This window comes from Solea senegalensis, linkage group LG16 (genome assembly GCF_019176455.1).
Source record: "Solea senegalensis isolate Sse05_10M linkage group LG16, IFAPA_SoseM_1, whole genome shotgun sequence".
Classification (NCBI taxonomy): Eukaryota; Metazoa; Chordata; class Actinopteri; order Pleuronectiformes; family Soleidae; genus Solea; species Solea senegalensis.
In genome coordinates this window covers 17,266,224-17,288,697 of record NC_058036.1, presented here as the reverse complement: position 1 = coordinate 17,288,697, position 22,474 = coordinate 17,266,224, and the positions used below count along the sequence as shown (strand labels likewise).

Below are 22,474 nucleotides of genomic sequence, written 5' to 3'. Positions count from 1 at the left end.
TTTGAGCGTCACTTCGACATTATTATGTAAGTACCTTTATTTTGTCTGACAGGCGCAACTCTCCGATGCTTAAACCGGACAAAACAATCCTACCGATCAAATACGCCAATTAAATAAAGAAAACAAATATTAGGCTTGTTGCGCTATTCGCGAAAAATAGCGCAGGAGACTGCAGCTTAACGTTGTAGGGTCATTCCTGACAGGCACATTTTTGGGCAAAAACAGTATAAAAAGGCGTTACCCACGCTCGCGTGATATAGCGACGTAAAAATTGGCAGGTTCCTCTGGTTTGGTTGCTGGGTGAAGCGCTTGAAAGGTACAGTTTGTTCTGTAGAATGACATGTATTACTTTATATGTTTGTTTGTACTTAATTTGGTAATTGGTAATCGTATTTTAGGCTTTATACCAGTTTGTTTATTGTTGTTGTTGTTTTTGCTTTGTTTTCGATGTGTTTTGCTTTGCTCCACTCTCGACAGACTTGCGAAACAAAAACAAGCTGACTGAATGCATTGTTCATATTCTCCGACGGCTAAAAAGTTGACTCATCTTTACCCGTTGCGTCTTAAATGTTCCCTACTTTTAGGATCACACTGACAGAACAGCATGGATTTCCGGGCTGAATTCATCGTTTTACTCTGCTTGATTGGTTTCACCTGCGCGGTGCCTGTGAAATACGCGGACTGTGGTGAGTTTCTCGATGTGAAAACCCCTATATTGTTATATAATGTGGCAGAAAATGTATTATTTAATGTCTTAAGATGTTGTGTTTTCTTCAAATTGCTCTTTAGAAATGCGAATGTGCTTTCTGTAAGTTAAAGTAACTAGAAACAGAAATCTATACATTGGATTGTCTATTTTTCATACAGTGAATTCCATTTCAGGACTTCTGCCGAAGAGAGATTTCAGTTAACTGATTTTTCTGTGTTGATGGAAATAAAATATGGGCAGAGGTATAATTTGGATTTGGTAATGTCTGACTCCCGTTTGTAAAAGATTTCAGGCTTTGTATACAAATTTCACCTGCACCCAGTTGACGTTACTGTTCATTTCTAAGCATTTACTATTGGTTGCAGTGTTGATTTTGAGTGAATGCATTTTTCTTTAATGGGCTTTTCTGTTTTAACTTAAGGATCATCTTCTGGCAAAGTAGTCATGGTGGACATTAACCCATGTCCCCGTCAGCCATGCCAGCTTCGTAAAGGACAGTCCTACAGTGTTAATGTGACATTCAGCAGTGGTGAGTGGACTGTATCTGCTTATAAATGTCTCAAACATAAACACCACTTACCATTCCTTTCCATCCTACCGTTTGATGTCACCTTTTTACAACCTTTTTAGCTGTAGAGAGCCAGACCAGCGCAGCAGTGGTTCATGGTGTTGTTGCAGGAATTCCCGTACCCTTCCCCATTCCTGTGGAAGATGGTTGCAAGTCTGGAATTCAGTGTCCCATCCAGAAGCAGCAGAGCTATCATTACCTGAACTCTCTCCCTGTCAAGTCCGAGTATCCATCAGTAAGTACTACTTGACAGTGGCAACTGCAATTATGAGATGCAAATTTGTGACTTTTACACCAGTTTGAATTAAACTTTAGTTTAAATACTTTAATGGCATAGTTCTCTATACTCAAGTTCTTAAATGTATGAAAGTTTCTCTTGTCACTGTCTTTCCACTTCCCCTGTTTTATTTTGTTAAACACTTCCTCTTTCACTGCAGATTAAGCTGGTTGTGGAGTGGGAACTGAGAGACGATCAAAAACAAGACTTGTTCTGCATCAAGTTCCCCGTTCAGATTGTATCTTAAATAATGTCATTTCTTTTCACCTTTTTGAGCAAAAACTAAAGACTTATGATTCAAGATCTTGTTTTATTCATTTGTCAAACTGATTTTAAGAAGTATTTCTTCTACTTATGATACACACTGGAAATCGTACTAATGCAATAGTTTAATAATTGCTGTGAGTTTTGATGGTAGAATTATGCCGCTAACATTTACATCATTCCACTGTTGTGCAAATAACTTGCTGGCTGCTGTGTAGTCAAAAGGTGAATGCTGTAACTTTTTTCTAAATGTAATATCTGACCTTTTGCCACCTAATAAAAAAAACAAACACCTAAAATGTAATGTAACCCAGGTTGTGACTTTTTTTAGCCGCTAGCCCAGTGACTTGTTTTGTAGTATCCTGTTGAAGATGCATTTACCATGTAGCATGGGCAAAAATTGAGCTGTTGCCTTTGATTATATTGTCATGGTGATACTCAAGCAAACTCTGGTTAAGAATAGCTTTGAGGTGGTAAGACTATACTGGAACAAGTGAATACTGATCACATTTCTTAAATTTTACTGGTCCAAGCAAAGGCCAGCAGCAAATATTGGTGACTGTAAAGGGAGGGGGGGCAAGTTCACCAAAGCTTGACTCATAAGCACACCACATTTAAAAGTTTTTAAATCAACTGTTAGAGGCAAAGACCACAAAAAATACTTAAACTTCCACAAGGGTAGCTTTACTATTACAGCAAATGTTTGAAACGTAAGCTTCAGATGCAATGAAAATGACTCTAATGCTGAATACTTAAAATAACCAGAACGTTCAAAACATATTGTCATTGTTTGACCTTATGTGAATGACAACCCCATCTGGGAAAAGTATTTCTGTAATTGTTATACCAAAAGTTTATCATTAAGGCAGTGTGAGTAACAAAGAATATAGCTTTGGCTCTTTCACTGAGACACCTGAAATGAGAACTAGCTGAGTATGTTCGATCACACACCGGGTCACAGCTTGAGTGCAAGCAGGGCAAAGGGGGAAAATGCTAGCTGCTGCTTTCTCTCATTTGAGTATAAATTGTGCAGATATGTAAATGGCGTGCAATTACAAATCTGTAACACATGGAAGCTGCAAGATCTTTCCACAGTTTTAAGTCAACACCATGTTGCAACCATACAGTCAATCCCTAGCTGTCACTGACATTGCGTATCAAACAATCATTCAATGGTATGAAACTCAACAAAGCAACACTGATAGGACAGGGTGCCCCATTGTAGAGGAAACTAGGCAGGTGAGAGCGTCACATAATATTTGACTAGACTTGGTTATTGGCTCATATCCAAATACAAACCCACAGCTTTGGCCCGTATGACACACTTTTTTCCCCCCACATTTAGTACTTTGTTCTCCCCAAAGGTCGTCTTTAACAATGAATAAAATGAGAAGTAATTTTCAAAAAAGCCGAATTTGGGTTGGTTGTGTTTTATCGTCCATTTTGCTTCAGCCTTTCCAGGCGCTGAAGCAAAGCATTCCCAAAGGCTTCCCTGTAACCTGGACTGAGTGTGTCCAAAAGTGAGTAAACAGTCTCATGATACTGGTTGTTCAAATCCTCATCCACTTGATTGAAGGCATAGCCCACCACCTGTTTTGGTAAAAGGGAGAGCTTCATTGTAAAACCTTGCATAACTTGGGGTATTGTAAGTGCATATGACGAGTATTTAACAATTCCACTGAGGGTCACTCTTACCCTCAGCCCCGCCTCTGTGAGCTCCAGACAGTATCGGTTCCCCTCTCTTGTTTCCACATTTATAAAGGCCACGTCTGATGCACTGGTCAGACTTTGTGACACATGCATTTCAGTGACTGCAAACAGAACATCATTGACGACTGCTTCTGCCTCCAATCTCATGTCCTTGACGTCACCGAGCTCAACACTGTCGTCGTCAAATGAGGAGACGATAGGCTCCTCAGGCTGACAGTCTATCTCCATCACCTGTAACAGAACATATACTTGGATGAAGCTCAGACGTTAGACATATAGTACTTAGTACTACAGTCTAAATTCTATTTTCTTCTGGAGAGGGCACTTGAAAGGCAAGCAAAGTTATGCACACATCAAAGGCAACAAAAGAACTCAGCGTTCCCAACTGCGTTCTCTGGGGAAAAAGTTCTAGTTGAATTTGGACCGTAAAAGGCAAAGCAACCAAGGATTCAACATGTCCAGAAGCGAGTAATCAGTCTCAAGATACTGGTTGCTCAAATCGCATCCTCCTGATCAAAGAATGGCCCACCACCTCTTCACGTGAAAGTGAGAGCTTTTCTTTCTCTTTGCAGGATCTAGAATGAAAAGCCCCTATTTAACTATTGATCACTTGACCTGTCCCTTCATTTTTATATCACAGGCTATTTTCCTGTTTTATTTATTTCCTCAATTTGCACATCAAAACGTTTGGCTTCTTCATGACATAATAAATGTTTAACTTTTTCTGCAACTTTTCTCATAGGAAATGTATGGAGAGAGCAGATTAAAGGCAAAAACATAAATACTCATTGCTGAATGCAATGGCATCGAATGGTTATTGCATCAGTAGCGTAGTTTCATTCAAATTACTACAGATGAATCAACAATTATTATGTTAGACGATGGGTTTTTTTCTGGTGAAACCTACATGTTTCAGCCATTCAACAATTCATATTGTCAAAATATTTGACACATATTCCTTTTGGACATATTTAACATTTTCTGCAACTGTTTTTCCTCCTAGGAAATGAATGGAGAGGACAACTCAAAAGTAGGCAAGGAATACACACACACACACACACAATAAAAAGACAGCATTTACAACGGCATTATCTTGGCAAAATACACAAATTACATAGGGAAAGAGCAAACAAGCATGCAAGCTAAACCTGCATCGTGGTAGTTACTGACTTTATACATCATTTGTGATTTGCTTAATCACACAATTATTCAGGTTTATCGTCTATCGCTAACGTAGACAGTAAATATCTGCTGTTTTTTGTCGTAAGAGAATTGACAGCGGTGTCACTTAACTGCAGTTGCGTAGCAATTGGCTGCACCGCAGGCCCCAGGCTCGTTTCAAACATGTTGTTTGTATGTAAATATATATGTGACATTCATTTGAAAGTTGCAATCGCGCTCGATTTGAGTGTGTGATCAAAATCCCTTTCTAACAAAACTGCGTTGATTATGCTCACCTCCTCTGCTGCTGCTTGTGTTCTTCCGGCTTGTGGAAGCTTCCAGCCCACTCTGGGCTGTGGGGGCAAGGTTCGGCCAAATGGGCGACACCCCGCGTTAGATAATTGTTAAAGCTATGGTTTTTAAACTACTAAAAAATCACAACAAATTATAACACTAATTGCTCATTGTTTCTTGCTCATCTGCTTCAGCCGAAAACTAACTGCCTTGAACAATGAACAAAGACAAAGTGTGCGCCATGTCACGCACAGGCCGCCGTATCATGACGTCATTGTCCAATCCTTTCCGGGAGTGTGCGTAGGCTTGGTCTGTGCGGAGTCATGAAAGTGTTTGTAAACAACTCCATCAGAAGGTAACCTAAGAGCTTGTACTATGTCCTCACCGTATCCCACCAACGCATGCAAGTAGACGTATATTGCTCTGAATATATATGCGTGTAGTGCATTTTGTTTGTGTGCATGTGTTATCTAATACCACACGTGTGAGATAACTTGGAGAAACGCTGGCTTTCATGTTAGCTAACTAGCAAGGAAATACTGCTACAACCTTAGCCCCCGCCGTTAGCAGCTAGTGTGCCTTTAACCCGCCGACAGTAGTGGTTTCATAGGCAAGCTAACAGAGCTAGTCTCACACTTGCTAACCGGCTAGTTAGCTTAATGACATGCCTTTGTTTAGCTAGTAGCAGTCGAAACGCAGCTCCCGTCTCCTGGCGTCGATGACAGCTCTGTTTATTTGAACACGGACCAGGGCAGATATCGAACACCAACCCTGTGTTATATTAACCGTTGTTTCGCAAGAGCGTCTGTCACGTTAATTATTGCTCAAATGAGGGGGGTTGTGTGCTCGGAATAACACGGGACAATTTTAATTGCTCAATATTGCAACGCAGATCAGTCATAATATAACGTTGTTCATGTTAGCTTAGCATTACTCAGTTGTTTTCAGGTTTTACCTTTTGGTTTCGGCTGTGTTGTCAACATATTTGTCCAGTCTCAACTTGTGTTCAGTGTCAAATTTCAAGGGGGGCATCATATGTGTTTCCTCCAGGAGCAGCAAACTGGAGTCGGACCAATTTCCACAAACATCTGTGATTGTCAACACATCCTGTAAAGTGTCCCACAGCTTGGGATACGAAGGATGCTTGAACTCACGATTTCTTCATGTCTTCAAATCGACAGGATGACGCTTCATTAACACTAGCGATTAAAGCTGTTTCAGTTGCTATAGCAGCTCGACTGTGGTGCTACCAAATCCCTTTCATTGCCGGTGTACTTTACACCTGTTGAGTAAAGATGCCTTGGCCATTTTCGGAGTCTATCAAGAAGCGGGCCTGCAGGTACCTCTTGCATCGGTACCTTGGCAACTTCCTGCAGGAGAAGCTGAGCTTGGATCAGCTTAGCTTAGACCTCTACCAAGGCACTGGATCACTTGCCCAAGTGCCATTGGATAAATGGGTATGTTTAGTAAATGGCCCTTTGAACAGCAGCCATTTGGCTGCTGGGAAAGGGCCCATAACAACAAATAAATGTATCTGATGAATATGCAGAATGTTCTCAGGACTAAGTGAAGCCTCTGTGTTGTACCTTGTTCTTTAGTCTCTCAATGAACTCCTTGAGACGGCGGATGCCCCCTTTGAAGTAATTGCAGGGTTCATCCAGACAATTTCTCTGACAGTCCCATGGGCAGCTCTGCTACAGGAAAATTGTTCTCTAGAGATCAAAGGGTTAGAGATGGCACTCAGACCTAGACCGAGAGTGGGTAAGGCCTCTACAACACTATCTGTAAACTAAAGAATTGTTGAGAAAACTCTTTTCACATAAGACCTACAGTACTCTGCAAAACTCTCAGGGCACCACCAGCTTTCCTGCTTTTATGTCTGTATTTTCTGGATGTGTTCCAATTAGTGATACATACAGAAATTCTGTATGGTCATTATTGCATTGCTGAAACAAGTCTAATGGTGGCCCAAGACGTTTGCACAGCACTGTTGTACTTGTACTGAAAAGCTAAATTGATAAATCCCCTCTGTCTATTTTTCCTAGCATCTGGTCTTGAACCCATGTACTGGTCCAGTTTCATGACAAGCAGCTTGCAGCTTGCTAAGGAATGTCTCAGCCAAAAACTGACAGATGATATGGGAGAGAGCTTCCAGCCCTTTGAGGGACTAGAGAAGTTTGCAGAAACAATAGAGACAGGTAATATTATCATCATAATATTACAAGACATTTTAGGATGTTAACTTTGTATTGCATTCATTCCATTTCTATTTTCTTCTAGTTTTGAGAAGGGTCAAAGTGACATTTTTGGACACTGTTCTCAGAATCGAACATATACCGGAAAATTCAAAAACTGGGATTGCGCTTGAAATTCGAATCAACAAGTAAGTTTGCTCATTCGAGGGAGAAGAGCTAGCTTTCCATAATATTACAAAAAACACATAATAATTCAGTCCAGGTAAAACTAACTGACAATAATAGCCAATGTTATTATTTAAACCTATCATTTGCTAAAAAAGAAAAAGTTTGTAAATATGGGGAAACAGAGAGAATCATTACTGTGGGTGTTAAAATGGCTCTATCTAATGATATGGATGATGTCACATAATAATAAATTAGTGTCATACTGTAGGCCCTTGTCTAACCACATTCTGTGGTTGCTTTCAGGATTGTTTACCGGGATGAAACTGGTGAGGAGAGTTCAAATGTGAATGTGCATCAGCCAACCACATTTGCACACAAAAACCTGCAGATGGAAGGTGTCACCATATTTTGGGATGAATTTTCAGATGCATCTCGAGCAGGATGTAAATCCTCCCCAACTCCAACGGTTGGTGTAGTGAGTTTTTGAGATTGAAATATGCATAAAAAACTTATGTGTTTATCTTTCTAAAAAGGTGTCTTTTCTTTTGTAGGAAACTGAGCCCAAGCTCTCCCCTAGCTGGAATCCCAAAATAATTTGTGAGCCTCACCCCCAGTTCACGGAGCGTGTATCTTCTACAACTACATTTGAACCTGTGCAGATCGGGAGCCTTGGTGGTAGAATTGAGTTGTCCCTCACTCTTAAAAACAACTTGGCAATGCCTGGAGCAAAGGTAGATTACATTTGTAATAAAAAAAAAAACTATGACCCCAATATAGTATAATGCACTAAGGATAATGTGTGGCATGCTTTGCTTTTCAGCTGGATGTTGTTGGACATATCGATACTCTAATTTTTCTGCTGTCCCCACGTCAAGTCCATCTACTTCTGGACTTGTTTGGAGCTTTCTCTGGTGGATGTGAGCACCAATCTGATTGATTTATGATTTGCATCAAATGAGGCTAAAATGCCATCTAGTCAGATTTTTCTAAATGGGGCAAACAGAGTATTGTCTTGTTCTTTGTTTGAAGGTGCACAGGAATGGGCTAAAGATAGAAAGAGTCGACCCATACAGCAGGAAGATGAGTATCGACTTCATATGGAACTCAACCGCTGTCTGAAGAAGGACACTACCCTGCCAGGATCAGACCCTGAACTCTTCGAGAGCCAGACCACCAGAACCGTGTCAAGTCGAGGTTGGACTCAAACACCATCCTATAACCCTTTTAATTTCTCACGAGTTAAATGTCATAAAAGGTCCTTGTTAATAAAACTGTCTTTTTCTTTATTTTTGGTTGCTGGTATAGATGATGTGTTCTTTTCAATGGCTGATATGGACATGTCTCACAGTTTGTCATCCCTCCCCCCTCTGGGTGACCCACCCACTGTTGACTTGGATTTGTCACTTAATAGCAACTACTCTGCTTCCCCAGGAGAATCCCCCTCTGGAAATACAACAGTAAGTTTGAAAGTGATGCAGACGCATCTTTTAATTAAAGGGATTGTCTGTCTGTCCACCTGTCTGAATGTTAATCACAATACAGTCCAACTGTAGGTGGCTTGACAGGCTTCAAACTTGGTAGATGTCTTACTAAGGGCACATTGTGTCTCACACAGACAATTGAATGTAGACAGAATCCACCCTCCTTTGATATGGGGTTACCATGGCAACCACCATAGTAAATTACATACTTGAATGTGCTTTGTTAAAAAAACACCAGTTTATGTAGCATAGACTCCTCAGACAGGCTTCAACCCCCACACACACACACACACCCCAGCAGCAGCAATGGAAATGCAAAATATATCAGTAATAATGCAAAAGATGTATTGCTAATGCCAATAGAAAGAGGATGGCCAAAGCAATGTGCTATAGATGTGATAGTGAGTCAGTTGAGGTCCAAGGTGCAAGTACTGCATTAGTGGGAATAAAATGTAGCTGGGTGTATGTCGTGATCTGGTTTTGATTGTCTTATGTGTTGTAGCTTGTGTGGTGAAAATATTCTGGATGAATTGCAGCTCTCAAATGTGCCATTATATCTTAATTCGTAGGGTCTGTGGGATGATTACATGGATGTACCACGACAAAGAGAGAGACTGCCCAATGAAACCCCCGCCTCGTCACGGGATTCACAACTTCATCAAAAATTACCGAGACAGACCCGTAAGTACAACAATATGACAATCCATCTATTTTTTTTTTTACATTCTTCTACACGTTATTAGGCACATTATCTATCTATGTGCTTTGAGAGGTATAATACTTGCCTGTTTTCATTGAAACCTTACAATTCTGTGTTATTAGAGTCCTAATGATCAGTGATAACAGCTGTTTTTTGTCACCTGTTTTTGTTGAAACTAGAGTGTAAATTCAAATTTTGGGTATGTTTGATCTGTCTATCTGCAGCCCACCCATCCAAAACCCATGGTGATGAGTCAAGGCCAGAGCTGGTGTTGAGGCTGACACTGGGCAGCCTGGCTGTCTCTGTTCTCCACATAGACCCACTGCCACCACCAGATGCAGCTCCTAGTCCCCTTGGTCCTATTGCTGCACACTTCTTCAGCATGGTTGGCCCAGGCCACCTTCCCCCAGTGGCTTTCCTCCGGTCTCGGACAGCGTTTAATCAGGCTTGTCCTCATGACCACCTCAGGTGCCCTTCTATATTATTCACCATGGTTTAAAGTTGAATTTGTTTGTGGTTTGAGTGAAAATAGCTGTCTCACCTGGGCTTAAATTTACAGGTTTGTTGGCCAGGGTCTGAAGATAACCTATGAACACTGTCAAGGAACCAGTTTAAGGACTTTCAGCACCGACTTGTCTGTTAACCAGATGGAATTTCTGGAGTGCCTCTTCCCCTCTGAGACTGTCATTGGTGGATCCCAAAGAGGCATTCAGTACACTGAGGTTAGAGCCTGAACTTTACTTAGTTAAGTTAAGCACTGCGTGTACTCACATGCAGACTGCATGTTATTTTTAGTGTTTCTAACTGGTTTCTCTGTCACACATCAGCTCCTGACATTTGACACCACAGCCACTGCTGAAGCGCAGCTTACCACCTGCCTTCACCTGCTTTACAAACTGGCTGAGCGCAGGGGCCCTCAGGTAACAGCCTTTGTGCATCCAATATTAAACCACCACATTTAATGATGTGGAAAAAGCATTTGTGTGTCATCTTGCATTCACTCAGTCAGCCCTGTGTTTCTCTGAGCAGGGTGGCCAGGTTCGCTTCAGCACCATTCCCAGGAAAGCTGAGATCCAGGTGGAACTAGGCCCAATTCGGTGTGAGTTGGACATCAGCATTGTAGACCGTCTCAACTCACTGCTACAACCACAGAAGCTGGCCACCACAGACATGATGGCCTCCCACATGTATACGTCCTATAATAAACATGTCAGCCTGGTAAGAAAACATTAAGCAGGAATTTTTCCTTTGTATACTTTCCCATCCACAAACTCTTTCACAACACTCACCACTTTCATTCTCTCCCTTTCATTTTCTCTTCTGTCGTATTCTTTGATTTATGCAAAGAATAGTTTATTGCCTCGACACCGCTTCTCATCTTGTGTCTCTTATTCATTTCACAGCACAAAGCCTTCACCGAGGTTTTCCTTGACGACAGCCACACTCCAACCAACTGTCATGTATCGCTGACTGTAAGTGCTCCAGTGCTGGGTCTTGCAGTTCGCTTCCCCATCCCTGACCTGCGCTCAGATCAGGAGAGGGGCCCTTGGTTCAAGAAGTCGCTGCAGAAGGAAGTGCTTTACATGGAGTTTGAAGACCTGGAAGTGAAAACCGAGTTCATGGGTGGCAGCTCTGAGCAAACCAAGATGGAACTCACCTTTAGGGACCTTATTGGTATGTAGGCGTAAATTTCCCTGTAAAGATTCTTTTCAGAACGCAGCTTTTCTTTAACTGCTCTATGTTTTTGCCGTCTTATTTCAACAGGAAAGTTCCAGGAGGAGCCGGATCAACCAGCTGCCCGGTTCCTCAGAGTGTCCCACACCATGGATGGAGACATGGCAACATCTGAAAGTGTAAAGTTTGACTGGCCGAGGTAGGTCAAGCCAACATACCTCAAACTGTTCCGTCAGTTCAGCACAAGCTGTCGTTGATGTTCATTTTGTATGAGCAGGGTTGTGCTGAGGATGAACCCCACGGCGGTCCACTCAATCCTCGAGCGCGTGACGGCTGAAGATGACGAGGGCGCCGAGGATCATTCTCTTGAGGAGGAAGAAGAGGAAGGAGCCGCTCATTCACTGAAGGATGTGTGTGACTTTGGGAAACCAGAGCCATCACCCTTTTCTTCACGTAGAGTTATGTATGAGAATGAAGAGGTGAGTAATGGCTAAAGGGCTATTTCGCCAAACAACAGCATAGTCCTGTGTGCGTTATGTCTCTGTATTGTTCTGCAGTTTTTCCTTTAAACCCTGACTTCTGTGGACCTTAAAAGATTTGCTTAATATTTGGCTTAGAAATTATCCAGTGTATCACCTAATAATACTATGCATGTCTGATATCTTCATGCAAGATGTCTAACTCTCCAATCACTTTGGATAGTGGTTACTGGTGGTTATTGTTGACGGCAATGGTCCCTTTTGCATTCTGGAGCAAGGCTGTCCTCTGATCTATTAAAATGTGTAAATAGTGTTTTTGGGTTGTTTTTTTTTTTTTATCCCAGATGATCATACCTGGTGATGTTGCTGAGATGACAGAGTTCCAGGAAAAAACCATGAGCAACTCGCGCTTCATCCTTGAGTTGTGTTTCCCCAATGTGCAATTAGCTCTCCCCAGCAAGACATTTTATGAAAAACTACACAACAGGTATGAAATAAGTCTTACGTAAAATTGCAAGATGGCAACAAATGAGCATCTAAACAAATGAGTGTTTATTATGGTTTGGAGTTGCAACAGAAAGACTCAAAGTCTGGGTTTTACTGCAAGCCAGACATTTATATGGAGCTTCGCTACATCTAAACTGATTATATTATATTATACTGAATTATGTTTTAGGATAAATAATGACCTGCTGCTGTGGGAGCCCACCGCTCCATCTCCGGTGGAGACAGTTGAGAGTATGCCGTATGGAGTTGGCCTCTCAGTTGCCAGCCAGTTGATTCACACTTACACTAAGGACAGCTTCAGTCAGTTCCGCTCGACTGGACCTGAGGGTGAGGCAGCACAAACCTTTCACATGATTTTGAAAACTGAAAATATTGTAGTAAATATGAGTGTGACGTTATGTAAAACTGCAGTTTTTAATCACTTCATAGACATTCTTTTTTTATGCATTTAGAAGACTCCAGCGGCTCAGAGGAAGAGAACATGCACTACTACCCTCCTGCCTCTGACGTGGGCCACGGGTCTCGTAAAAAGAAAAAGCACAAAGCTCAAAGCAAGACGTCCCAGAGCCTGTTCTCTGTCATCCTCAGTGTCAATCATGGCTTGGTGGCTCTTCAAACTAATGCTAAGGTAAACTCATGTTGAATTAATCTTTGTTCACAGGTTTATTCATTAATAACTGTTTGTTTTATAGACATTTTTATCCCTTTCTTTCATAACAGAGAGAGGATAAAACTGTATTGAAAAACAAGCATGGCGAGTTCTGGCTGGAGGTGAAAAACGCAGTGCTTTTCAGTGTAACGCAGTATGAAGGCTATAAAGATCAACACTTCATCTGTTTCCACACCAGTAGCATTTGCATGTATCACCAAGGTAAATCAAATGTGCTAATTTACTATCAATACATAATTTTAAATATGTGCTATCAGTTGATCGTGTGAATGCTGATATAACACTGATGTCCCAATGTTTAATTTTTCTGCTCAGGACTCATGGACGGAGGCACTTCAGTCTCAGATATCAAGTTGCCATGCAGGACACATCCTCATTGGCTAGAGCCGACTATCTACCAATCAGAGACGTCCCCTGAAAGATCCTCAACGCCTTCAGAGAGTATTGGTCTGGAGGCGCGCAGCATGGTGTCCGTGGCTGTCAAAATCTCCTCACAGAATGCAGAACGTAATATTAAGGTAGAACTCATAAGTCACTTTCAGGGTTGCTTTGGATCACCATTGTATAATCAGTATGTGTCTTGTAACAATGCAGTATCTGCAGTGCTGGTTGTCATAAGACTTTTTTTTTTAGATAATTTTTCAGCAGTGTAAGGTAGTGTTATCAGCTTGCTTTTGGTTTGTTGCTGAAATGGGTCATTTCCTGGTGTAAAATATTAAATTAAACATGTGTCTTTGTAGGAATTTCTAGTTGCCATTGGCGTGAGAGGAGCCACACTTCAGCACAGAGTTGTCCCTCCCAGCCTTGGTTGGTATGACCAGGTAAGACATTTTTTTTTTTTTTAACATATTACAAATCCCTTAAATAACATGTAGGATAATGATAGTATTGCTAATTTATGTTCAACAGATAGTTGACTTTCTGAATGTTTCTGATGAGCCTGTGTTGGGTTACGCCCCGCCAACATCTGTCGCCACCCTTCATTTACACATGTGGAGCTGCTCTTTAGACTACAGGTGAAGAATATCTCAAAGCACTATCTCACTTTTTTAATGTTAAATATTATTTTTGCTTTAATTCTTCTGTGGCGTATTTTTTTGTCTTCATAGACCTCTTTACTTGCCACTGCGGTCACTGGTCATTGTGGAGACTTTCAGCATCTCCAGCAGCCTCTCTTTGGATCACTCGTCTTCGTCACTCAGGTATTTGACAGTCGACTGGCGTTGTCACCTCTAAGAATAACAAGTGATGTAACTGCAGCTGAGTTAGAGAAACATTTGTGTTTGCAGGATCATTTTGGACGAAGCTGCTCTGTTCCTCTCGGACAAGAGTAACGCGGTCTCTGTTAATCTAGCTCGTGGTAGGTTGATTTTAGTGATGATTTTCTTAAATGTGCTTAAAATGCAGCTTTGTTTAATGTTTGCATTGTTTCTTATCACAGACTATGTCCAAGTTGTGGACATGGGAACACTGGAGCTAAGGATTACAGCTGCCAAACCAGGGTTGGATGGAAAATTGGTAGGAGTCGTCTTCCTCTAAATGGCAGTAATAATTTCACTGAAAGAAGGATCTCTTATTTTTTCATGAATTGTCACCGTCATTGTCTCTTGGCTGATAGTTGGAGCCCAGGTTCGAGCTGCGATGTTCAAGTGACGTCATTCACATCAGAACATGTTCGGACTCCTGCGCTGCCCTCATGAACCTTATCCAGTATGTGGCCAGCTATGGAGACCTACTGCCCCCTACTGAACCAGAGGCAAAGCACAGCAGCGCCAAACAAAGACCCAAGGTCAGCAGCAGTGACTACTGTTCATGAGGGCAAAATAACGTTTGTTTTTGTCTGAATTTTGTGTTGATGTGTGTCAGCTTGAATAAAAAGGATGCAAAGGGACAACAAGTCTGGAGGAGCTTGTGAATCAAAGCTCTATAAAAGTAGCTTTTACGTGTAAAAAAGATTTTAACAATCTGAAAAAAGAAATATGTGAATGGAATGGTCTCAGTGAAGAGGTAAAATGATTTCAGTTCTGTGAAACTACAGCAGGTCAGAGGATGTCCTAGGTAGTCTTTAATGTGTCCTGTGGACAGATTTGCATTCACAAATGCAAACGAATGTGACCACATATGCTCCCACACCACCTCCCATTGTGGTTTTTGTAATATGATCTGAAGACGTATTCAGGACACATTAAGACCTGTACTTAGAGCTGTCTACTTGTAATCAGATTACTCGGGTTAGATGTTAATACTAAGTCTGAACGGGGTCATCATCATAATACCATGTCACAATCCTACCTGTCAAACGAAGCTTAGTCTGAGTGTATTTTTGGACAGGCGGAGTTTCCCAGCACGCCCACCTCTCAGACCCCTCTGCTCGCTGAGACGGAGCAGCAGATGTTGCAGGACCTGATGAGTGAAGCAATGGAGGAGACTGACGGGCAGCATTCGCCAGTGTCACAGCAGAACGGTGGGGACTTTGTTCAATCCATCAAAAAACTGTTAAAACTGTTTTTTGTGAGTTTCTAAAACAGTTTACGTGTCTGCAGGCGCATATGAGGAGCAGAATCCTGAACAAGAAGCGCACAGCTCAGACCTTTTCCTGTTCCCGGATGAGAGTGGGAATGTTAGTGAGAGCTCAAGCCCCACTTACCCCATGCTTCACTCTCCACTCATCACTCCTGTTCCTACCCTTGCCCAGGAGACTGACGACTTCTGTATCTTGGAAACCCCTGGTTCCAGAGGAGAGGTTGGGATACACGCTTTCATTCTGTTATGGCATTGAAGCAGTGATTTAGCATTTGTGTCAAGTTGCCTCACTGTTTCAGGATCGTGATCACGAGCCAGTGGTAAAGCAGCTTACTTCAGAGCCAGTGGAAATCAAAGAAGATTATTTCAGTCAGCCTCTGGATGGGGGTGATTCTACCCGGGTAGCCATGAACTTTCCCATCCCAGAGGTGCGCTACCTCATCAAGGAGATCTCTGTCGTCTGGCACCTTTATGGCGGAAAAGACTTTGGGAGTACAACCTTTGCAGCGTCTCCAGCTAGAAGCCGGGGGTGAGGCATTTTAGTGTGCATCACAATGTTTGAATGTACTCACAGGAAACTGGACTGTTTCATTTTTATTTTCTTCCTCTGCCTTACAGATCTACACCTTACTGCTCCCCTTCTCAAACTCCAGTCAGACAGGCCAGTGCTTCAGGACGGGCAGGAGGTGGAAGAGGGAGGAGGCCTGACGTCCTGATGGAGATCCAGCTCAGCAAAGTAGATTCACTCTTCATTATTTATATTACACGCAATAATAAAGTAAAACCCTTGTGTCAAACTTTTTTTTTTGTTGCCACAGGTGAGGTTTCAACATGAGGTGTACCCACAGGCCCCGGTGGTTTCTGGGTCAGCTGCGGACCAGCCGGTTTCACGGCAGGTGTTTGTTGTGCAGGACCTGGAGATTCGAGACAGACTGGCTGCTTCGCAGATGAACAAGTTCCTCTATTTGTACTCGAGCAAAGAAATGCCTCGCAAAGCCCATTCCAACATGGTGAGGAAAGCAACACACTAACACATTAACCTTGTCAGCTGTTTACTCAATGTAACCTGTTGTGTGTGCTGTGTGCGTGTGCGTGTGCGTGTGTGTGTGTGTGTGTGTGTGTGTGTGTGTTTGCTCGTAGTTGACAGTTAAGGCGCTGCACATGTGTCCAGAGTCAGGGCAGGCTCCTCAGGAGTGCTGTCTGCGTGTTTCACTGATGCCTCTTCGTCTTAACATTGATCAGGTACAAGACTCTAATACACATGATTTCTTCAGTGTTACACAGATAGGACACATACAGCATCCTCGGTAGCATTTCTAAAAGACAGCTCTGTTGTTAATTTGTTTGTCTGTAGGATGCACTGTTCTTCCTGAAGGACTTCTTTACTAGTCTGACTACTGAAGTTGAGTTTTTTTCACCACCCGCTCAAGAAGGTAAACCGGTTAATCCACACAAACGGTACTTTTTTAAACTTTTACTTACTTTACTCTCAAGCTCACGGTGATGTTTCGTTTTGCAGCCTTTTGTGTTTCTACAAAGAAAGCAGCTACCCCTGAGATCTCCTGTAGTTTCCCCAAGCACACTGGCAGCAGCCAGGACCCGGCGCCGATAATTTCAGTACCTGCTCAGAGACGTTTGAGCCCCAACGGCTTTGCCACATCTAGCAAGGAAGAATTGACAGACGGTGAAACCTCTGCTCCTTCTTTCAGAGACCAGCCAATCTTCTTTAGGTCGGTGTTTAAAAAAAAAAAAACAACAACAACAATTCAATCAATAGAAAGAAACATTTAAACAAGTTTTTATTTTACTGACAGGGAGTTCCGATTTACATCTGAGGTTCCCATTCGCTTGGATTACCATGGGAAACACGTTTCAATGGAGCAGGTACATTGTCTAAAAGCAATCTGCATGAGTTCCACATTGTATTATCAGTGCTTCAGCAGTGACTCAATAACCACTTGTGTTTTAGGGAACATTTGCAGGGATCATCATTGGCTTGACACAGCTGAACTGCTCAGAGCTGAAACTAAGGCGGTTGTGCTACAGACAAGGGTATGTTTGTCAGACTTTCACACTCAACAATACACGACATATCAAGTGTGTAAATCACAAAGAGCACATAGTTTTCATTTTGAATAACACTTGTCTGTCTTCTAGGTTGTTAGGTGTGGATAAGCTGTTTTCCTATGCAATAAATGAGTGGCTAAATGATATAAAGAAGAACCAACTTCCAGGTCTACTGGGTGGTGTTGGACCTATTCATTCCCTAGTACAGTTGGGTGAGAGCAATTTTATGTTTTACCTGTAATATAGTAAGATTGAGCATCTTTGAAGCTGGGGGACGCATTATTTTAAGAATTAGATAAATGTCATTTCTCTTTTCTCTGAGGTTGTTACTGTTCTTACGGTGAATGTATTGTTCAGTTCAGGGATTCAGGGACTTGGTCTGGCTCCCGATCGAGCAGTACAGGAAAGACGGTCGTATAGTCCGTGGGTTTCAGCGCGGCACTGCTTCCTTTGGAACGTCGACTGCTATGGCTGCTCTGGAGCTCACCAACAGGATGGTGCGGACAATACAGGTAAAGTGTCGTGTTCACTTTGAATATAAAGTCTGTATTGAGTGTTTTCCACAAATCCTGTCATGGTAACTATCCGTGCTGTGACTTCGACTTTGTTAGAATCTGAATTTTTTTGCAAAGCAGGATTTTGATATTTCTTATTTTAAACTCAGATTAAATTGTGAAAAGAAGCAGTTGCAATTTAAAAAGAGTAAAATATGTACATCTGTGAAGGATATGAATATACATATTTGTGCAGCAGTATATTCATGTCCTGTACAGATGTTCACATTGCATATATTCTACTCTTATATCTTTAAACTTTAATTTAGAGAGCAACAATTAAAGGTACGGTGTCTAAATTGGTCAATGTTTACTAGTAAAGTTGCCTATTGCAGCTGAATATCCCTCACCTGTTGGAGAGCTTACTGTATGTAGCCTTCAGTTAGCATCAAAACACAAAAGACAGTTCATTTGTCCATTGTGGGCTACCATAAAAACATGGTCGTCCCAAATGGTGGCCTCGTCTCCTGATATAAATGCACAAGGTTCATTCTGGGATAATGAGAAACAACAATTTATACAATTAGATTATTGTATAATACGTTTTTTTTTTTAATTGTGAAAATGTGGGAAGTCAAGGGTAAATGCTTTCTTTTGGCCTCACTGACGCATAAGTGTAATAAATAGTTGTGTCTGATTTGTAGGCAGCAGCAGAGACGGCCTTACATGGTTTCCCCAGTCCCTGATGAGCGAGACACAAAGAAGTTAAAACGGTATTCCCACTATGGACTGGCTCATCAGCCTGTGGACCTGAGAGAAGGTGTAGCTAAAGCCTATACTGTGGTAAAAGAGGTAAATAAAGCTGTGGTTGAAATGAATATTTCCCCCCCAAAAATGATTGTTTAAGTGCGATGGGGTCATGGTGTTTTTATTTACAGGGGATCACTGACACTGCACTGACCATCTACGACACTGCCACCCGGGAGCATGAGCAGCGTGGGATGACGGGGGCAGTGGGTGGAGTTCTCCGTCAGCTACCACCAGCTGTAGTCAAGCCTCTCATTATGGCCACGGAGGCTACCTCCAATGTCTTAGGTGGGATGAGGAACCAGATTCACCCTGATGCTCGCCAGGAGGAGTCACAGAAATGGAGGCAGGGCGAGGAGTGACTTTTGTTGCCATATTTTTTTCCTGCTGATTTAATATGTTGGAGACATTTCTGAAGAGGAACATCTCACAGGTGCAGTAGGAGACCTGGTGTAAATATGTTCATCCTGTGGCAAATGAGCTACCACGATTCAGCTTGCGTCATCTTACCAGTTCTCTCACAGTGCCTTTGTGGTTATCAGCGTAGTCTGGCTGTGTGTTTAGTCAAAGGGATTTATGAAGAATCATGGACATATGAGCCACATCATCTCTGTGAGGACTTTATGGCTTTTAAAAAAAAAAGAAAAAATCACACTGTCTCATGAGGTACAAAAATTTGCTTAATCCTCAAAATGGCTTTGTTTACAAGTTTGTAGTTACATCCGCTCACCTGGTGTTGACACACTAATAGGCGTAATTGCCCTTAAATTATGTAATGTGTACTGTATGTGGGCCTTGTTATTTATTGTTAATAATCCTCATGTGTAACATTTCATGCTAGTGTAAGAACAAATGCAGAAACTGAATGTTTTACAGAAGTTCTGTAAACTGCACTTTGACGGGTTACTTGCAAGATTATCTCAAGATTATCGCAAGATTACCTGATTTGTTGAAGTTCCTTAATTTTATTTTGAGCTTTGATCAGTGTTGTATAATTTTCTCAAGAGCTGCTGTCGCACCACAGCTGCGTTTAACATTTAACGGAAACGGTTTAAATTATTTTGGTTCATCTGCTGCTCACATTTTCATTCTGTAGATACAAACTTGTTGAAGAAACTACATCTTATCGACCCAAGATCTTAAAGCAAGTCCTCATATCCTGCACAACATACTGTCATATGTCTCTAGGGGTGTTATTTAAAATTATTTGGTGTGCTATGTTGTGCTAATGCAGACATTTGATTTGCTAATTTTTATGTTCGGAAAGAATATATATTGTACATATTTGTACAGTTTTAAATTTGTATTAAAGGCATGAAAGGGAATTAAAAACCGTTTAAGTCATCACAGTGGAGTGTACCTGGTGTGGATTGCTTTTCTTAATCTGACTGTAGTTTGGCAAAGTTGTCGATGTTTTTGTTTGGTTTTTTTACTATGCACTTTTATTTTGAAATGTGTAACTCGGAAGTTGTAGGTGTTGGCATGGCAACAGAACGGGGAAACTTTGTAAGTTCTGGTAAAGCTTGTCAGTACTCACCGCCGCACTCTCTGGCAATGGTCGACGTAACTGCAAAGCTGAGCAGTTTATCTTTTGAGTCTGGACTCAGTGAAGAGGAGAAAAAGTTACTTCACCTCCGAGCACGCGCGGCAGGACTGACGTTTTGCGGGTGCGCGCACGCTCCTTACCTGTGCAAGGTCATGCGCTCACTGAGGTAATAGACAGCTTTAAAGTGATTGTAATGTAAAAGACAAAGGGAAAAATCGATAATAAATCCATAATCCATAAATACTGCTACTGCTGCTTCTGTTTTATGCTTAAACAAACTGATATATGTGTCACACAGGTTGCGTCACACTGTGGCACCAGCAGAGGGCGCTGTCGTCTGTGTGGGGATACGCGGAGCTGGACAACTGGGAAAACAGCTGCTTCTCTCCCTCTTGGAAACTACTGGCATTAAACCATCACACATTAAGGTCTCCACCAGAACACCCGAGTCCGCAGGTACACTGAAATACGTATTTATTTAATTTAAGTTATTTTCTTGCTACAGTGAACTTGATAAATAAGCATGAATTTAATGTTGGCTCATAACAATTTTATTTGTAAAATTTGTATAGCAGCTTTCACACTCTTCACATATGTATCTTGTATTTGTGATTGAAATAAGTAATTAAATGCATCACAAAAGCCTAATAACTATAATATAAAAAGGTCAATATGCCTATGAGGGCAGTGAGATGCTTTAAACAACATCAACATGCTTAGTTTCTGTGAATGTTCAGATATTAAGGCTCACTTATGTCACTAATGTTTACATTCTCAAGTTCCTGGTCATGTTTTGTGTTTCCTTGTGTTTACAGTGAAATGTTCCCAGACTGGTGTGGAGTGTTTCTTTGACAATGGCAGACTGGCAGCGTGGGCAGACGTTGTGTTCCTCTGCTGTCTGCCCTCTCACCTGCACACAGTCTGTGCTGACCTCCTCACTCGTCTGTCAAAACACTGTCTCATCTACAGCTTCATCTCTGCTGTGCCTGTCACCAGGTAATAACACACACACACACACACATCTGATGGATATTCATTTGAATAATTGTAGTCCCCTTTGTGATTGTCTTTCTCAGATTAGCTCAACTTCTTGGACACGACTTCATTTAGGATAACCATTGAACTAAATAACTGCTAAACCGACATTTGATTTCCTGTAGGTGGGATTTCTCTGAGTGTGAACTGGGTGTGTGCAGTGCTGTACAGCACCTCTGCCGGTCTGAGATCCAGTGAAGCCCTCTCACTCATCAACAGCCTCTTCAATGAAAACTCAGCGGACACTGTGCAATTAAATGCACAAAGTTTTATCAGTTCATCTGCTGCGTCTTCCCTTCTTGGAGATGAGTGAGTACAGTTGTGAACAAGAATACTGCACACCCTTATCAAAGTTTAAATTGCTTTTCCCCCCTCTCTCAAAGGCCTTTTCCCTGGTTTTCTCTCACTGATTCTCAGACCAAAGAGACACCACTGCTGAGGTTCCTATCAAGCAATAAAAGTATGCAGCAGTGCATCCCTGCAGTGCATAAATCACTGATGGTGACACCACTTAAATGAGACACTCACTCACACTACAATGTAGATACCATATTCTTAAAGGATTTCCACCACCAGTGGAACGCTTTTTTTTATACTCTCACAGTTTTGCAAGAATAACTTTGAATTAAAGTCTATTTGTTTGTTACACTTTTACCAGGATTATTTAAACACTACTTGATTGATCGATGGTGACATACAACACAACTGATCATCTCCACGCAGGTGTTTTCACGGTGCAGTGCTACTACTGCGAAGAGAAGCCGCATAAACACATTAAAAAATGTTTATCAAATTTTTTTTTGCCTCCTGACCGTAATAAACTATTCATGAAGGAGGAAACTTAAAAAAAAGAAAACAGAATTACCGCGGCGTGACGTCAAACGGAGGAAGGTTGGTCGCGTGCTGCAGCTTGTGTATAAAAACGCGGCAAGGAGATTTAAGATGGCGGTTTCTAGGCCATTCTAGATTAATGACTCATCCAGGATGGTGAGTAACCTTTGTCAAGTTAACTTAATGGTGTACCCGTAAAATGAATCACAATGATGCCACAGTCAGTTAAAAATTCAGCGTCAGATATCTTGACATCATTTAGCACACAAACATAGCATACCGTGTTTCGTTTCTGTGGCTAGCATACAGTATCT

The 22,474-nt window shown here is 41.7% G+C and overlaps 4 protein-coding genes across 5 annotated transcripts; 3 read left to right on the top strand and 1 right to left on the bottom strand.

The window, feature by feature from the left end:
- The first annotated feature begins 113 nt into the window (after positions 1-113).
- On the top strand, positions 114-2,122 carry LOC122782695 (NPC intracellular cholesterol transporter 2-like). Its single transcript, XM_044047154.1, has 5 exons — positions 114-316; positions 585-686; positions 1,131-1,238; positions 1,340-1,512; positions 1,715-2,122. Exons 2-5 carry the CDS (start codon positions 605-607, stop codon positions 1,799-1,801), a joined length of 450 nt encoding a protein of 149 aa, XP_043903089.1. The 5' UTR covers positions 114-316; positions 585-604; the 3' UTR covers positions 1,802-2,122.
- A 358-nt stretch (positions 2,123-2,480) lies between these two features.
- Positions 2,481-5,229, bottom strand: LOC122782696 (gsk3b interacting protein). Of its 2 annotated transcripts, none has more exons than XM_044047155.1 (3): positions 4,986-5,229; positions 3,514-3,759; positions 2,481-3,408 (listed from the first exon to the last, which is right to left on the bottom strand). In XM_044047155.1, the coding sequence occupies exons 2-3, from the start codon at positions 3,754-3,756 to the stop codon at positions 3,250-3,252; spliced, it is 402 nt and encodes a 133-aa protein (XP_043903090.1). In that variant the 5' UTR covers positions 3,757-3,759; positions 4,986-5,229; the 3' UTR covers positions 2,481-3,249. The 2 variants fall into 2 exon arrangements, with proteins under 2 accessions (XP_043903090.1, XP_043903091.1); XM_044047156.1 differs by lacking the exon at positions 4,986-5,229 and adding an exon at positions 4,822-4,979.
- A 50-nt stretch (positions 5,230-5,279) lies between these two features.
- Positions 5,280-20,097, top strand: LOC122782689 (autophagy-related protein 2 homolog B-like). The gene is given in 44 exon segments (XM_044047137.1): positions 5,280-5,338; positions 6,034-6,440; positions 6,582-6,744; positions 7,029-7,181; positions 7,264-7,366; positions 7,650-7,812; positions 7,898-8,077; positions 8,167-8,263; positions 8,376-8,540; positions 8,652-8,803; positions 9,397-9,508; positions 9,752-9,995; positions 10,087-10,249; positions 10,355-10,447; positions 10,557-10,745; positions 10,931-11,201; positions 11,292-11,400; positions 11,479-11,680; positions 12,025-12,167; positions 12,357-12,514; positions 12,640-12,815; positions 12,908-13,058; positions 13,173-13,375; positions 13,598-13,678; positions 13,767-13,873; positions 13,967-14,059; positions 14,147-14,217; positions 14,299-14,375; positions 14,476-14,646; positions 15,189-15,321; positions 15,401-15,600; positions 15,680-15,909; positions 15,999-16,116; positions 16,199-16,390; positions 16,521-16,622; positions 16,735-16,813; positions 16,900-17,110; positions 17,195-17,264; positions 17,350-17,432; positions 17,538-17,659; positions 17,805-17,959; positions 18,646-18,665; positions 18,667-18,793; positions 18,880-20,097. Coding segments are annotated over 43 exon segments (6,225 nt in total). The 5' UTR covers positions 5,280-5,338; positions 6,034-6,278; the 3' UTR covers positions 19,111-20,097.
- Positions 20,098-20,158: 61 nt separating this feature from the next.
- noxred1 (NADP-dependent oxidoreductase domain containing 1) lies at positions 20,159-21,840 on the top strand. Its single transcript, XM_044047150.1, has 4 exons — positions 20,159-20,460; positions 20,593-20,750; positions 21,110-21,290; positions 21,455-21,840. Exons 1-4 carry the CDS (start codon positions 20,159-20,161, stop codon positions 21,525-21,527), a joined length of 714 nt encoding a protein of 237 aa, XP_043903085.1. The 3' UTR covers positions 21,528-21,840.
- The last annotated feature ends 634 nt before the right edge of the window (positions 21,841-22,474 follow it).